A 16,294-nucleotide genomic window follows, 5' to 3' on the forward strand; every position below is an offset into this window, starting at 1 on the left:
GAGTCATAATGTAAATAGGACTACAGAAACATGATATAAAATGATTGAGTAATGATGATGTAGTAAAGAAAAACATAAAAAGCAGTTTCAGTTAAATTTGTATCGCACACTTTTCTGCTGCCTTCACGGTTCACATTTAAAAATAATATAATAAAAATGAAAGGGCTTTCAGCTCAGTTAAGTTTTTGTACAAATTGAAAGAAGTATGGATGGATTCCATTATAACAAATGAGCTTATTTGGCATAGAATCAATAGTTTATATATACAGTATATATATATATGTATATTATATGTATTACTTAAATCTATTATTACATATTATATTGAAATAATATTGGGTTATGTTACTCCATAAACTTCAACCAACTGTTATACTTGTACTGTATGTCTCCAGGCAATGAGAAAATAAAGTAAAACATCTGACTGTGTTGGTCTGAAAGTTTTTGTTTTTGGAGTCGACTTGTAACAGCGTTGTGTTAAGGTTGGTTTTAAGCTGCATTTGTGTCTGCGGCAATTACTTAATCCTGCATCCTGTTCCCTGTGGGGGTTGCGAGGTAATCTTGAATACCTTAATAAGATTTCAGTGTCTACGACCACTATTCTGCTTGCTAGCACATTGAGTCTGAGGAACCTCCATCAACAACAACATGTTTGACTTTGACACTGCAAAGATACAGACAACAGACAGACCATGTCAGGAGGTTTGATCCTCATAACAATGAATTAAAAGAGGAATACTGTTACCAGACAGACAGAGAGGACTTCCACCATTCTGCCATGGAGGGGTCAACTGCAAGGAAAGTGCGTTGTTTTCTATTACCTTTACTCCTGGCACCGTGAGTGAGTCTATGTCTGGTGGCCATCCATCAGAGGTGTTGTTGAATGCAGACAGGGTGTTTGTGTGTCCTCAGTGGGTTTACAGGTGTGGTTGATTATTTTAATTCTGTATGTCCCGTGGAGTTGATTAATTTACAAACATGCTCTAGTTGAGGTAAAAAGTGCAGTCATCAACGTTTTTATCTATCAAACACAAGATATATATGAATCTCAAATGATCAAATTTATATTATTTCGGAAAACTGAGCCTCCTTTTGCATGTAGACACGAGGCATGACACTATTTTCATGTAAAAAAACACATTGGTTTACATTTTAGCATTTTAAATATTCCATTACATCTGAAATTTAAAAAAAACATACAAATGTTTCTGAATGTAGAATGATTTTAAGAAGTTAGCTGGTGCTACAACATATAGAGAAAGAGGAGTTGTGGGGTTATTGAATTTTCTGGAATCCAGTCCAGCCCTGCAGGCTCTGACTGGAACAATGGCTCCAATCAGGTCAGACATTCATCAGCTCAAATTCTCTGCATTGTATCTGTGACAGGAAGAGTAAAAGACACAATACTAAATTCATTTCTGAGCTGAAAGAATATAAAGGCAGATTTACAACAGTGACAACACACAGCATCGACCATCTGTTGCTTGGTCGATGCTTTACTCCTGATTATCTGGTGTCAGTGGGTGTGGCAGAGGTCTCTGTCTGATTGTGTTACAATATGATGTCATGCCAAGCTTTTATATCTTGTTGTTACGTCTTCGTGTAATAAATGCACAACATTTTCGTTTTTGAATTACCGGTGGAACTTTGGTCATGTTTAGCAAAAACCGTTACCACAGCTGGTGCGTCACTATTGTGCTACGAGTAAACATTATATTTTATTTGGCTGACACTATAATCCAAAGCAACTCACAATAAGTGTCTTTAACCGTGACTCAGAACAACAAGAAAGAGATGCAGGATGCAGGAAAGGCCTCCGTCCCTTTCCTGCACTTATCTAATTATACACACGGTTCAGTCTGGTTGGGATCAATACGAAGAAGGTGTTTTGATTCATTTATTCTAACCTGTCTGCTTCAGCTAGTAAGGTGACACAATTTACTTGATACATCTTTAACAGTGTGTCTCTTTTTCTGTATTCCGTCACACTTTTTATCCAATAGATGCCAGGATACGGACATCACAAAAAAGGTATATTTTACATATTTGAAACTTTAATATGGCGATGATACTGATGATTGGTGTAGTTGATTGATTGAGATTGTTTTCCCAATCTATCAAATATCTGATTGCCTTATCAATTTGATGATTCAACTATGACAATCAAATAGATAAGTCATTATTTTTTAATCATACACTGATGGATTGGTGGATTGATTGATGGGTTGATTAACAAATCGATTTTTTCCATTTTCATCAATGAACAAATCTGTTTGATAGAATATTTTTTACTTACTTGACAATTTATCCAAATTGTTATTCAGGTGTTGTTCCCCTGTTTCATGAATTCCTTCTAGTTACTTTGGGACTTTTATAAGAATAAAAAAAAAACTCAAAGTTTGGGTTCCTCAGAGACCTCCGTTGGCCGCCACCGGATTACCCGTCAGTCCACAGCGGACCGCAGCGGCGACGAGGGCGTGACGCTCAGGAAACTGAACGGTTCCTCTGTGGAGACACGGAGCTACCAGAACCTGCACCGGGAGCTGCTGCTCAGCCACAAACGGTAGAGGAAGGCCAACACTGCAATCACCTCCACTCTCTGACCTCGATGGAGCGTTTGTGTGAGTCTGACTCTGAGCGACCGTGCAGGGGTCTGGTGCTCGAGGAGAAACCGGAGCTGACACGAGTGTTGGAGCAGCGGAGGCTGGAGCTGCACAAGGAGGAGGAGATGGCTCAGCGGCGGCCCTCAGACCTGGAGACGGAGCTGCGCAAGAGGCAACAGAAGATGCAAGAGGTCAGAGCTGAGATACATGGATTAATAAAAATACATTTGGTTTGGCCCACACATACATTTTAACGGTGAGTTTGTAGTGAAAGGTAACCAACACATTTGTTGACTGCACTTCAGTCAAGTTTTAAAGTACTGTTACCTGAGTGGCACATTTCAGATGGTGCTTAATTGTCTTAATTTTCTGCTACATTTATTTATAAAGTTATACACACTGGTTGGTTTTCTAACAGGACTTGTGGCCTCTTCTGAAAGACCTGCATCTACGTTGGCCCTCTGTCACCTTTCACATAGGAGTTGTGATCGGGTCAACCAACGAGACATTCCCCTTTAAACCTTTTCGGTAAAAGTTGTTCACCCAAAGAGGTCCATTTATCTAGTGTTACATGGATGAAGAAGAAAAAGCCCAACACATGAAAACCCAATGTGTTTCTTATGACCGCAGAAGACTAAACATAAACATCTATACATCTGACTGTGTTTAGGCCCCAAATACTTGTTTGTGATTTTGTTTTGGTGACATTAAGCTGTTGATCGGGACAAACAGGATGGTGGATGAATGACACCAGCTCGTCTTGTGTTTGATCAGTATGAGCGAGAGGAGATCAGACAGCGGGAGAACCAGGAGAAGATCCCAGAGTTTGTGCGTGTGAAGGACAACCTGAGGCGGACACAAACGTCTGAGCAGTGAGGCCCCGCGGCGCCCATCGGCCCCTTGCTGCATCTCACCGCTGAGGCCCTATCTTCATGTCAACTGTCTGCTGGCGACAAAACATGTTACAAAGGCACCAGCTCACTGCACATTGTGACTTCACCATTACATTATGAAATATCAGAATTAGTCGACAATCATGCATGACAAGAAGGACATAACTTTCAAACAGTTCTGATGAAGTAAAGAAGCTCTTGTTTTTTATCCATAGCTATGCGGATAATTTCATGTGGGAAAGAATGGAGATTTTTAAAGGTTTTTTTATGGTCATTATATTATTTTTCAACTTATCATGCTTCCTCCTGTATTTCAAGAATGTGGAAATATTTTGTTGTTTGTTTACTGGAAGAGCCACACAATTCTTTACTGTAGAAGACCTTTATACAATTAAAGACATTTCTAAACAGAACTATTGTACTAATAGAAATACACCACAAATGCGCATGTTTATGCATCTGTTTCTATCGTGACTTTAGATTTTTTGTGTGTCCATTTGTTGTGAAAATAAAGGCTCTATGGTTTGCAGAGATGTGTTGTTTTGTTGGACAATTCAAAGCACTGCAAATTGATTTGCATAAAGCTCTCCTCCCTGAGGACTCTAACCCTTCTTTCACATGGATATGGGACCTTGTTTAATTACCTCATCTTTTCATTCCATCACGGGACGAGAGGAGAAAGCACAGGCCATCTGGAGGATATTTTTTAGGATATATAGGCTAGGCATACCCAAGGGCCTGGTTAAAGCAACGGAGACATTTGGGATGGGAAGACAAATAAAAAACAGCCTGTTTGCTATTAAACTATTTGCTTTGGTTCTAAAATCGATTAAAAAAGGAATCTTTCCCTCTGAAAGGTAGTGGTGCAGGCTTTACTATTAACATCAAATAGATAGTACATTTAGTTTTAGATTAAACAGATTCCCACAGTTTATACCAGTTAGGAATATATTATTAGCCACTACACATGTTACGAAATGACAGAGCAACTAAAATAATAACACAATATTTTTTTTAATAATTAAACACCAAAGTATCCAACAATTCATCAAATATTCTCCAACAGCCAGTAAACCAAATACATACTAGTTACTCAGCAGTCAATAGTTTAACCTACTTTGTAGTATAATAATTTGAATATACTTTTTTGGCTCATCACCAAAGCCTGCTCGTTTTTTTTCCTCCTCATGGTGGAATGAAGATGTGAGTGGGACTTTGTTCACCACCATCACTGCTCACCAGCTGTCCCCGGCTTTGTCTCAACTGGACTCTCTTTCCGGCCATTCTTCTTTTGTGGCTCTTTACAAATTAAAAGCCTACTCGGTGAGTCGCGTGCTATGTAAATACGCAGAGCGTGTCTGGAGAGTCAGAAGAGTCGGACCAAACCATTAAAAAAGTAATCTGGTGAGGTTACCGACACCACCAAATGTATCGATCCCAGTTTAAATCTTACTTTCAGGGGTACTTGACTATTTATAAGTGGGTAAACATTGAAAGTAGTACATTCAATTCAATAGAACCTTTAGTTTCATTTGAAATGAAACACGTTATTAAAAACGAATCCATCGTCGCCACCTTTGCCCGAGAAAGTGGAGTCGTCCGAAGCAGATGTCCCAAGCGTCGCTTTCACATCTGACCAGAGAAAGTCTGACCACCTCCTGCTGTCTCATAGAGGATGCTATAGAATAGCCGATATTACTCTACACGGTGAGTACACAGGACTTTCTATGGCTCAGAAACATAAAGGTATATGTATATTTATATGTAAAGGGGACGCCCCGTACAGCGACAGGAGGATGTTACAGAGTAAAAGTTCAACCTTAGATCACCGTCACAGGGCAATTTGTTAATCTGAAAAGTTTGTTTGCAGTTTCTTTAAAACTGCTGTTTTTTAAAAACATGTCATTAGGATACGTGTTACTTGTCCTCAGTGCAGTAAAGTTTAAAATATAATCCGTAAGGGAATGATTCATTCAACGGTATGTGCATGTAGTCATCTTCCTACAATCATGAGGTACTTGCAATTTTAAAGTATTTCATTTTCTGCTATCCTCTACTTTTCACAACAACTTCAATATAGAAGGAAGTCAGATACTTTTTACTTCACTCCATTTGTTACCAGTTTCTTGGACTAAAATAATAAAACTTGAGAAATATAAAGAAATGTACAAAACGTGTATTTCATTTTAAGACTGTGAGTAATAATATTGGCAATACTACTTTTACTTCAACCAGATTAAGGACACAGGATTTGAAACAGAATATTTTCATATGTGGTATTGCCATATTTGAATTGTAAAGTGATGTGAGGATCTGAATTCCACTCTGAATTACAACCATTAGACAAAGCAGACAAAGCAATTATGGTTGATGATTTTCTACTGTGCTACTCTCTTTAAGGCTGAGTTTTGCCTCCGCGGTTGTCCCATGAATACAAACAGTTTGCTTTCACCGACAAACTACTCTTTCGGGTCTATGTGGGGCCGGCGGGCTGCTCGCTGGCTCTTGTTTGTGCCCAACGCAGCCGAATAAACACCATGTCTTTCAGTCCACGTGTTGACAGACGTGCTGTGCTGCCGTGGTGCTAGAGACAACACCTCTGTGTTTTCATGCCCCTGCTCTCCCCCCCCGGGTCCTTTTGTAAACGGTGGGGTACTTGTGGGTGAAAAGCTGCAACCACATCCTGCCCGGAGCCCGAGATGACCATCGGGGTCCATTCAGGGGCCTCACAAATGATGACTCAGAGGGACAGGGTGTCATGATCCCTGGTCAGCCCTTCAGCCTCTGGAGAACAATGGAGCATCTCTTTTTGCCTTCTGAATTACCGCTGATAGAGCTGGTGTGTCTGGCCAACATATGGCGTCCAGTGACTGAGCGCGGGCCGACGCAGTGCTAGTTAACCCTACATTGTCTCTGCTGCACAGTTAGAAAAGACTCGTCCACTATTTAACAAAGTTTATATCACAAAGGAAGCATGCGGACAGCGTTTGAGTCTTTGATGAGGACACACTTTGAATGTGATCTGTTTCCACACAGCACTGCTTCTTAAGACAAAGATCTGACTTTAGTGACGTGCTTTGTAATACAACACTTCATTTTTTTTTCCTCCTTTTGCCTCTCCCCCACATTGATGCACTTTTTATCCAGCGGGCCATATTGTGTGCAGAGCGGATCCATTCTGCTGAATGGATTTTGGCTTCTCCCCCCCCCCCAACTCTTAAAATAAGGCATGCTGTAAGGTCGTTTGGTTTCTTCCATAGTATCAGCATTCGGTGGAGAGTCTTAATTACAGGGTTTAAACAGGCCATCCCTCACTGTTTCCTCTGCGAGGCCGGTCCCCCATTGGTAATTCCAAGGCCGACCACAGTGGTAATGAACGCGGCGGTGGCGGCGGCATTCCAGGAGATCGCAGCTCCGAAGGCTCATGGGAAAGGGTGGCGGGGGGAAGTCTGGGAGACAGCGAATCCACATCCCGATCCCTTGGCCGTAAACAACCACTTCCGTAGACGTGACACCGTCCCGGTCCGGTGAGCGGCGGGGATGGGTGGGATGATCAGCTCCCATCCCTGACCAGTTCCTGGCAATTCTCCGCTAACGGCGATGGCACGCAACGCGGCCGAGCTGTTATGACTACATCAATCAAGGCCGGGTGGAGACTGTGCTATCAGCGGCTATCCCGTCAGGAAATTAAACACTCCCACCACTTCCAGATTCTTTTTTTTTATGAAAGCAAATGATATCAACGTCTTGGCAGTGAGCTGCAACCTCTAATGAGATCTTCTGTTTTACCCAAACTCACCACCCACCCACTCACTCAGTCTAGCCCTCCCGCCACAGACTCTTGTGAAAGTCTTGAGAGTTATTGGGTGTAAGTGGGTAAATCCCACACTACCCTGCCTGTCTCTGATTACCTCGCTGGATTCCTGTTGATTCTTTGGTTGGAGATGGCTGCAGCAGGGAGCCGTGTGTCTCAGGGGGGAGTAGAGCAGGTCTCAACCTCGCGCGGTGAAAACTCAGCACTGTTCCTTTCCCCACCTCTCGCCGCGGCCCCGTCTCAATATTGGCCCGGCAACTGAAGCCGAGTTGTCAGCAGATATTGAGCCCACAGCAGATTGTTAGGACTGGTCGGTGCATACAGGGGCCTTTTGTTGCAAGTGTTGTTTTACTGACTCAAGCTGCCTGCGCCTCATTGTACTACATGGCTGCTCGTGGCTGCGTCAGTTCACATGAGTTGTGGTAGAGAATGGGTCGGGCCAATGGGATACACAATAATATCCTGTCTCTCTCACTGTCCCACTAGTCCCAACAGGAAAAGGCCCGATACCAATCTCAAAAGATAAAGGATGAGACGAGCGTTGAGGTCCGCCCAAGAATCACATTTGTTCATGCGGTGTCTGTTTTCATCTTGCGTCTCCTCACTAAAACAAACACCTAGTTTTTTTTTTTTTTTGTATACACTTTGTTTGCATGATTGTTAATACAGATATCGGTCTTGGCGTCATGAAGTTCATCCCGTGTCATTGGATGAATGTGTGGCATTGAAGCAGTAAGTGAGGCCCATGATCGGCTTTAATCATGTTAGTGCCTGTGCTGCAAGGGAAGTCTAAGGCGGTGGCAAGCATGTGAGATCCAGAATAAATTCATTGACCTACAAAACTGAAATAATAAGGGCAGCAAGTTTTATCGCTCTCCTCTAAAGGCGATTTCACCCAAACAGACACACACAGACCCAGTAGCTGTGCTTTTAGAAGCCTCGACACACTTATCCTTAAATGCTATCTACAATTTGGGGCTGTATCCATTGTTTTCCTTCCTTTCATTTTCTTTTCATTGCTTCCATTCTTCTCCATGTTTTTTTTTCTTTTTCTGAGCAACAATGGAACACAGCAGCCCATAAACCCAAATTGCGTTTGCCCGTTTTGTGAAAGTGTGTTAGTGAAGCGAGCCGCGCTGCACACGAGTCAGCAGGGACCTTGTGGTCCGACGCTGTGTGGACAGGCCTTGCATTGAGACATTCTTCCACTTCAAAGCCCCCCAGAGGGTTTTCTGCACACCGGTTGAATAGGAGCAGAGGGGCGTGTGTGTGTGTGTGTAGGGAGGAGGAGGGGGGTGGGGGGTAACAGGTGCAGTCCGTGAGCTGGGTAATTCCTGCGGCCATCTGCTTTCTTTTTCGGGGTCCGGGCTCTTTAAACGCCCCACGACACGCCCTCGCGGCGACACGCTCCCTCGGGCCAGCCGCACGGTGCCCCGTCACCATGGCACCCACCCGATTCGGATTAACCCCTGCACATGTGCGGAGTCAAGCATGGGGGGGGGGGGGTCCTGCCTCTTTTCAGAGCGAGCATTGGGAGGGAGAAAGAAGTGGAGGAGGAGGAGGAGGGGGGGGGGTGGAGAGATGGAGAGCTGTGTGAAAGGACACTCGCCAGTCATTCACTTTTGTTAAGCAAAGCAGCAGCAGGGAGCATAAATGAGGTGGAGGAAAACCAACAAGAGAGGCTGTATTCTTAGAAGTGGTCCTTTTTACAGAGGTGACTAATATCTGCTCATTTCCACAGTTACTTACAAAAAAGAGAAGTGCAGACAGTCGAGATGACTGCAATCGAGAGCAAAGAGGAGATCAGCGACACCGACAGTGGGATCATCGTCCACTCTGGTAAGAACATCACGGCAAAGTACGGCGTCTGATTCCAACGTATAGGTCCTCTTATAGCTTAGGGAACCACCATAACAGTGTTGCAGGTCACGTTGCTATATACTCATTGTTATTCTTGAACAACGCTTCGTTTCCTCGACAATAAAATGTAATAGAAATAACAAATAAAACGGCATAATGTTCTCAAACTGTTCATGCCAGATTTTCTGGGTCATCCATAGAAGAATAACATTATATTCAGTAAACATGGTGAGAAGTTATTTTTTTTATGAGTGATAGATTGTGATGAGTAAAGCCTGATCTGCCCCTCTGCGTGTCTGCTGCAGGCCCAGAAAGCCCCAGCAGCCCGGGGAAGGACTTGATCACACACACCCGAGCACTGAAGCTGAAGCACCAGTCTCTGGAGGAGCGCCTGGAGCTCTGCCTCCTGGAGCTCAGGACGCTCTGCATCAGGGAGGCAGTGAGTCATTCCCACATTCAAATAATGCACATGCTACAAACATGCTTATTAAGGACTGGGTAGTAGCTCTAAATTGCATTATGTGTGTAGGATTCCCCCTATGTGTTATCAAAGCTTATTTTGAATTCACAGGAGCTGACCGGTAAACTGCCCTCAGACTATCCTCTGATGCCCGATGAGAAGCTTCCTCAGGTCAGAAGGAGGATTGGAGCTTGCTTTAAACTTGACGAAGATCTAATTCATCTGGATAAACAGGTATGGTATCGATCACTGTTTGCTATTTTTGGTGGGAAAATACTACAATCCATCAGCTAAAACTAAACATTTATGGTAGGATTCGGAGCTCCAGGTGCTGGAAACGGACTTGGCTCTTCAGCGGCAGATTTACGAGGCGGCTCGCAAACTGTCCCTGGAGGGCAACCTCAGCAAACCACAGAAGAAGAGCCGGCTGCAGCAGTGCAAGAGGGAGGAGAAGAAGGTGAAGGACCTGCAGGAGGCTGTGTTCCAGATCAGGATCAACAGCGAGTGCAACTCACCTCGCGTGAGCGTCTCACACAAACAAAACAAAGGTGAGTGTCTGCTGCCCCCTTCAGGCCAAACGAATGAACACGTCCAGGTCCTCTGACGGACACTTTCTAAATGTTCGCTTTGTGCCTGCAGATCTGTGCATGTCTGATGACAGCTCCCTGTCTGATGTGGTTGCCCTGGATGATGGTGAGTGAAGAGTACATTTATGTCATGTTTTTGAAGATTATCATCACTCTGCGATGGTCATGCTCAGATTGAGGCATTCGGTTGGAGGAATCAGAAAAGACGCAGATAGATATTGTTGATGAGCGGCATGATGGCGGCTGTTTGATGTTCTCCGTGATCGTCCACAGATGCCGGCTCGCCCAGCCCTCTCTCTCCTCCTGTGCTGGCCACTTCCTGTTCAGAACCCATCCAGCTGTCAGCCACAACCCTACAGCAGACATCCAGTCGGCCCAGTGTGCAGAGTCGGCGCGCTCCCATCCAGAACTCTCCATGGAAAGAGTCCTGTCTGGATCAGCCGTACCAGAGGTCCACAAAACCACAGTCTAGCTGTAGCAGCAGGTCCAGGTACGAGTCTAAAGTGTATTAACTAAACATTAAACATGACTATTACTAAACTACTAGAAAACTAAAATCAATAATAGAGCTTGGTGTCATTCATAGCTCACAAGATATATTGCACGTCTCACATTATCTTTCCTGTTGTTGTTGTGTGCAGCAGTCCAGCAGGAACCCAGATGTCAGGTGACAGCATCATTCCTCTGTCTCAGTTTATAAAAAATACGGCCCTGCGTCAGAACAACTCCACCAGCGCCCCGTCTACGCCCGAGCTGCACGTACGCCGACAGGGCTCCCAATCCTTCAGGTGCACAGAGGAGTCAGATTAGTAGGCCAATGCGCAAAGAGCACCCCAATAAGCTGACTATGACTTATCGATCTCCCCGTGCTGTGTCTCCTCAGGCTTCCTAAAACCAAACCCCCCGCGGACAAGGAGAACAATCGGGGGGGCGCCAAGCCTCCCCAGCGGCGCTACCTGGCCGACTTCGTGGCGCGCTCTCCGGAGTACTCCCCGTTGCGCCCTTACCAGTCCAGCTCGGAGGACAGCAGCTCGGAGCACTCGTCCTCCTCCTACATTAGCTCTCTGGGCGGGGACGGACCCCCCGAGATCCCAAAGCCCTGCCCGCCGCCTTACGGATTCCACTTTGGAGCCCAAAAGAAAGGGCCCTCCAGCTTCGCCGGCTCGCAGGAGAACGCCAACCGGCCTCAGGTCAGGCCCGTCCACGTTAGGGCGAATGTGGAAGACGTGGGCATGGGACGGTGCTTCCTGTCCCCTCCCACTATGGCACACGGCCCCCAGCAAAGGCAGTGGCAGGGGGGGGCGTCGTCCACGAGGAGAGTCCCGAAGGCCCCTCCGCCTTACACCAGGCTGGTGCGAACGCCGTCTCTGAACGAGTACCCGAACCACGCCGTCATGCTGATGCCCAGGGACATCGTTTCGGAGGAGCTGAAGTCGTGGCATCAGAGGAATCAGCTGCAGAAGCTGAGGCCGAGCGGCGAGGATCAGCAGAGCCCCGCGGCGGCTCACCTGCCTGCGTTCAAACAGGTAGACGCCGCTCAATGAATCGATTGTTGCGATAATGAGTTTGCAATAAGATGAAGACATGCGAAGCAAGCCTGGTAGGCTGGAAACATCCTTTTACTTTTTGTTTGAAAAGTTACAAATCAATCATTAAAAGATATCAACTATTTGTCATGTGCAGAGTGTAGGAGGAACCCTGACGTCTTGTTTTCACAGGGTTCAGGTGATGTGATTCTTCAGAGAGCTGCAGACGGGACCCCAGTCCAGTGGTTCGTTGCAGAGGACGCTGAGATCGTGAGCCAGGTGTAGCTCGGACCTCTGCGCCTCCTCCTCCTCTTCTTCCTCCTCCTCCGCATGCTCAGTTGGATGTGTGGTATCCAGCTCTATTTATTAAGTTTGTGGACTCTCTGTGAGATTGTATTTTGACATGACGGGGAAAACGTATCCCTAATGGGACTCCACTGAGCACACTTCTCTCCTCTTTCTATTTAAAACTTAATGTAAGTTTAATTTATTTTAAATTGCCTTCTAATCAATGCTTCTAAAAGTTCTGATGTGAATTGAGATCAAGACTAAACCGATTTAAAACTCCGATGCGGAAATTCCTTGTGTCTGGCACACATTTTGCACATAAAATTCATCTACAGTAGTTTTTGACAAAATATCCCCATTCCTAATATAATTTGTTATATTTATATTTTAATGAGTTTCCCTCTTTGCAACATAAATACCTGAGAAGATGCTGGACCAAAAAGCATATAAATATACATATTTATGTAGATCAAAATAAAATCTAGCCATCAAGTGAAGTGAGCTAATTCCTAACGTTTGCAATTAACTCTTAATAATGAATCACTGATGCCTTGAACAGTAGTTTGAGGGATGTGTTTACTTCAGTGTGGTGTTTTTCTTACTAACAAAGTGATTTTACCAGTTGTGATGTTTTCTATATTTATAATAAAGAAATACAGCCAAAAAATTGGAAGTTTGTGGCTTTTGGTTTTCTAGAAGAAAAAACGAACCCAAAGTATTTGAAGAACACACCGTTGGTTTTATATCCAAAAAGACTGAGTCGCAGATTTCCTTCAGCGCTCCGGCGCTTCGTCGTGAAGCTTCCACAGGACGCAAGCCAGCGCCGCGCCGCAGAAAAGCACAAACAGGTACACGAGGAGCAGCGCCCAGCGACAGCGTAGCGCCCAGAGGGCCGCGGGACGCCGTCCCCACGGCGGGCCGCACCTGAGGAAAGCAGCCGGTCAGCGCCGTCCACAGGGGGGGGGGGGAATCCCCACGGCCCTCTCTCTGGTTTCTTCTTTGTTGTTACTTACGAGCTCGTTGAAGGCCGTCGGTAAGCGGCGGCGCTCTTTTTGTCCCTGTCTGCTTTTTTCTTTGATAAGGCAGCTTTGCCCTTGTGTCTCTGGCGTAGACCATCCAGGGGGGGGCTGCAACGAAAGACAGCGCCGTCACACTCCTCCCACCACCGGGTCAATGGGATGGGTGAACAGAGAAGGCCCTTCGCTTAAAAAGCTATAACGACACATATGTCACATGTATAAAGCGTATTTCAGTCACAGTGTATTATTATTAATGACATCAATGATGGAGGTTAACTAAGGCTATGGGTTGTTTTCTCGTCCTCACGCTGCACGCTTGAATAGTTCTGGCTCTCTTTGTTTCTGGTATTTTTGTATTTATACAATAATATACAATTATATTTAGGTATTTTCCATACTTTTTGTCACGTGACTTTCTGGTGGCCTGATGTTTCGACAGGAGGCCCTCGAGGCCGGGGGCCGGGGGGGGAAGGAGTTCAGCAGCTGGAGTTTCTTCTGGCTCCACCGGCCTGAAAAACACAAGGGGGGGGGGGGGGGTGAAAAAGGAGAGAGGTTCGGGTGACGCTCATCGTCCGATCCAAAGAGCGAGGGGAGGACTCGCTGTGGTCCACCTGTCTTCGGCGAGGGAGCCGGCGGCCTTGGTCCCGGCGGCGCAGCAGGACTCGGAGCCCAGGGGGGGAGACAAGGACGAGAGGAAGGAGTCTTTGCTGATGGACCTTCCAGGGAGAGCTTTTTTATCCGTGTCTAGCTTGACCGGCTCCTGTAGAGACACAGGCGAAGACGCTCGGTACATTTGGGTTTCGCAGACGAGGGCCGTTGTGAAGAATGTTCTCTCATGAAAGCTCCATCACCTGGATTTGGATCGGCATTAGAGTTACGCTGACTCTGCGACGACCGCTGTTCTGAAAGAATGCAAATAAAAGGCAGACAGGAATCCCGATGAGCAAAGTGCACCCACATCAGATGAGGCAATCAGCCGAAACGCTGCTCACCTGCTGAGAGTTTTTCTTTCTGCCTTCACTTTCTCTCTCTGCATCTAGAAGGAGAAAAGTCTGTGAAATAATGAAGAACGAGCAAAACAAACCCCGGGAGGCAGGACATCGGAGACCTGGAGACGGGCTCGGGTCCACGGCGCTTCTGCAGGAGTTCTGCAGCTGGATGGTCTTCTTGGCGTCCTCCAGCTCCAACATGTTTCTATCGTATTGTCTCCTCAGGTTCTCCACGTGGGCCACCATGAGCTCCACTGCTCGACTCACTCGAGCCTCCTTAAAACATCAGGTAAAACCAACACGTCCGTTGTTGATCGCCTTCCATGTTGCTTATTTGGGGAATCACATTCACAGGTTCAACCTTTTGATTCATAAGAATTGTCTCACATCACTTTCTGACCCCTTACAGCTGATCTAAGCCTAAACCCGAAGGTCAGAAGGTCACATTTCTACGTGGCACTGATCCACCCGGTACCTGGTGCACGGCGCCGAGCACCTCCGCTGTGTTGGAGATTCGTTCCACGGTCCCACCGAGGATGTCCAGGGACAGCTCCAGCCTCTGCAGGATCTTACTGCGCTTACTGTCCTGACAAAGGCCCTTCAGCGTCTAAAAAACACACACACACACACGCACAGACACACACGGGAGCACCTGCTCTATGGCAGCGTCATTTCACACCATCAGTCATGAAGCCGCACCTCCAGCGTCTCCCGGCCTCTGGTGAGCTCCAGCAGGACGTTCTCCTCGGCCAGGTTGCGCGCGTGCTCCTCGGCCTGCAGCCTCTGCTTCAGGGTGAACTGATCGCAGCGCGAGGCCAGGGCGATCTGAGAGAAGGCCGCCTGGGAACATAAGAAGAGCAGCAACCAGGCCACGCTTCAGACACAGGCTGAGCCGTATGCGTCGGAACGTCGGGATTCATGAGGTTTTTTCCTAATTGGGGTGAAACATGAGTTTGAAGGGAAGGGTCAACAATCGTTCACGTCCGACTTTAAAAAATAGTCGGCTGCAGATGGGAACATAGGAACAGGATGCTGGTTGTTGTTATTTTATGTGCAATCGTTCCTGCGGTTCATTCAGGCCTCTAAAAAGCAAACTCACCGTCGGTGAGATTGTAAGAGCGTTAGGAGATGTGAAAGCAACACAAAAACACGCATGTGGGATGCAATATCACTTTACCTCCAAATCTTTCTCTGACAGCTCCACACTGTCAGAGAAAAGTGGGAGGAAGAGTCAGATTAACTGGTGTTTTTAAAAGGTATGACATGGTTGGCAGATAAAAAATCACACTGGGTCACCCGTCAAGTCCGACGCGCTCGATGATGGAGAGCGCGTTCCAGTTTGTGATTGGCTGATCCTCCCGACTGCTTTCTGCTGGGACAGAAGCCAGTTTAAATGTACACCCAGGACACTGGTCATGGACTTTGTGTGGCCATTTAAAGCTGTTACCGTCGGCACTGTCCTCGCTGTCCAACGTGGCGAACCCGCTGATGCAGTTCGGCTCGGCATCACGCTGTAATTAGTTCAGAAACATTTCCTTCTATTGCCGAGATCGTTGCATTCAAAGAGGGGATCAGGTGGGACAGCTGGTAGATTACTCACCTGAGTAGTCATGACATTAACCGGTTTTTCCAGGAATAATCCAACAGCCTCCCTTGGGTTAGAAGCAAATATTTAAATAATCTTCCGTAACCTCCAGAAGTTTTGTTGCTGCTGGAAATCTGTATATATATATATATATCGATTTAAGTTCCCATCCCTGCCTTTCTCCTGTACTAAGACTAGATAATCCTATTAAGCAATCCAGTCAAAGCAGAGCAGGACAACCTCCCCAAGAGGCTCATGGGTAGTCGTGGCTGTAGTGTTGCTTTCATCTTTGGTAAAGATGGTCGTCACTTGAAGGAAATTATGTCTCATGTATAACCTTAAAGTGATGATTTAACAATTAGCTAAATCAATGTTACTATTAACAGCTTTGGAAACAAAGTGGTGCACTTACTTGTTTTATTCTTTATTAGGTTTTAACTTTAATCAATACAGTATGCAAGTCCCATACCATAGGCATTTGAAATTGTTAATTCTAGGTACAAATGCTTATAGTTTTATCCACACACCTAGTGTTTTGAGTTTATACAATAAAAGCCATCCAGTGAGACCGGACACCCACTAGAATACAAAGTTATATTGTTTAGACTTTACTATGACCCATAAAATGATGGTACAATAAAAAGCACTGATCGTGATTTTTTAAAAAGTA

The 16,294-nt window shown here is 45.7% G+C and overlaps 3 protein-coding genes across 6 annotated transcripts; 2 read left to right on the top strand and 1 right to left on the bottom strand.

Moving 5' to 3' along the window:
* The first annotated feature begins 384 nt into the window (after positions 1 to 384).
* zgc:195245 (uncharacterized protein LOC565483 homolog) lies at positions 385 to 4,304 on the top strand. The gene is made up of 5 exons (XM_037479475.2): positions 385 to 802; positions 2,004 to 2,031; positions 2,413 to 2,563; positions 2,650 to 2,794; positions 3,378 to 4,304. The coding sequence occupies exons 1-5, from the start codon at positions 779 to 781 to the stop codon at positions 3,477 to 3,479; spliced, it is 450 nt and encodes a 149-aa protein (XP_037335372.2). The 5' UTR covers positions 385 to 778; the 3' UTR covers positions 3,480 to 4,304.
* Positions 4,305 to 8,881: 4,577 nt separating this feature from the next.
* On the top strand, positions 8,882 to 12,710 carry inavaa (innate immunity activator a). The gene is made up of 10 exons (XM_062564352.1): positions 8,882 to 8,968; positions 9,052 to 9,149; positions 9,476 to 9,609; positions 9,742 to 9,864; positions 9,944 to 10,178; positions 10,270 to 10,323; positions 10,491 to 10,707; positions 10,859 to 11,005; positions 11,101 to 11,743; positions 11,936 to 12,710. Exons 1-10 carry the CDS (start codon positions 8,964 to 8,966, stop codon positions 12,026 to 12,028), a joined length of 1,749 nt encoding a protein of 582 aa, XP_062420336.1. The 5' UTR covers positions 8,882 to 8,963; the 3' UTR covers positions 12,029 to 12,710.
* On the bottom strand, positions 12,676 to 16,176 carry LOC119223244 (uncharacterized). 4 transcript variants are annotated; one of them, XM_062564370.1, is made up of 9 exons: positions 15,336 to 16,176; positions 15,217 to 15,244; positions 14,515 to 14,879; positions 14,043 to 14,315; positions 13,902 to 13,952; positions 13,662 to 13,810; positions 13,449 to 13,559; positions 13,045 to 13,158; positions 12,676 to 12,955 (listed from the first exon to the last, which is right to left on the bottom strand). In XM_062564370.1, the coding sequence occupies exons 4-9, from the start codon at positions 14,283 to 14,285 to the stop codon at positions 12,805 to 12,807; spliced, it is 819 nt and encodes a 272-aa protein (XP_062420354.1). In that variant the 5' UTR covers positions 14,286 to 14,315; positions 14,515 to 14,879; positions 15,217 to 15,244; positions 15,336 to 16,176; the 3' UTR covers positions 12,676 to 12,804. The 4 variants fall into 4 exon arrangements, with proteins under 4 accessions (XP_062420354.1, XP_062420355.1, XP_037336324.2 ...); XM_062564371.1 differs by having other exon boundaries at positions 14,515 to 15,408; positions 15,487 to 16,176; XM_037480427.2 differs by having other exon boundaries at positions 14,043 to 14,086; positions 14,159 to 14,315; positions 14,515 to 16,176.
* Positions 16,177 to 16,294: the final 118 nt, after the last annotated feature.

Source organism: Pungitius pungitius, chromosome 1, assembly GCF_949316345.1.
Source record: "Pungitius pungitius chromosome 1, fPunPun2.1, whole genome shotgun sequence".
NCBI lineage: Eukaryota > Metazoa > Chordata > Actinopteri > Perciformes > Gasterosteidae > Pungitius > Pungitius pungitius.

What these genes read in the sequence shown, in the direction of transcription:
- zgc:195245 (XM_037479475.2), top strand. Translation starts at nt 779, where the DNA reads ATGGAGGGGTCAACTGCAAGGAAA. An exon ending in ATACGGACATCACAAAAAAG is followed by an intron (nt 2,032 to 2,412) that starts GTATATTTTACA and finishes TGGGTTCCTCAG; the next exon opens with AGACCTCCGTTGGCCGCCAC. An exon ending in GGCAACAGAAGATGCAAGAG is followed by an intron (nt 2,795 to 3,377) that starts GTCAGAGCTGAG and finishes GTGTTTGATCAG; the next exon opens with TATGAGCGAGAGGAGATCAG.
- inavaa (XM_062564352.1), top strand. An exon ending in CGCTCTGCATCAGGGAGGCA is followed by an intron (nt 9,610 to 9,741) that starts GTGAGTCATTCC and finishes TTGAATTCACAG; the next exon opens with GAGCTGACCGGTAAACTGCC. An exon ending in CAGGGCTCCCAATCCTTCAG is followed by an intron (nt 11,006 to 11,100) that starts GTGCACAGAGGA and finishes GTGTCTCCTCAG; the next exon opens with GCTTCCTAAAACCAAACCCC.
- LOC119223244 (XM_062564371.1), bottom strand. Translation starts at nt 14,285, where the DNA reads ATGGTGGCCCACGTGGAGAACCTGAGGAGACAATACGATAGAAACATG. An exon ending in GGCTCCCTCGCCGAAGACAG is followed by an intron (nt 13,560 to 13,661) that starts GTGGACCACAGC and finishes TGTGTTTTTCAG; the next exon opens with GCCGGTGGAGCCAGAAGAAA. An exon ending in CGACGGCCTTCAACGAGCTC is followed by an intron (nt 12,956 to 13,044) that starts GTAAGTAACAAC and finishes TGCTTTCCTCAG; the next exon opens with GTGCGGCCCGCCGTGGGGAC.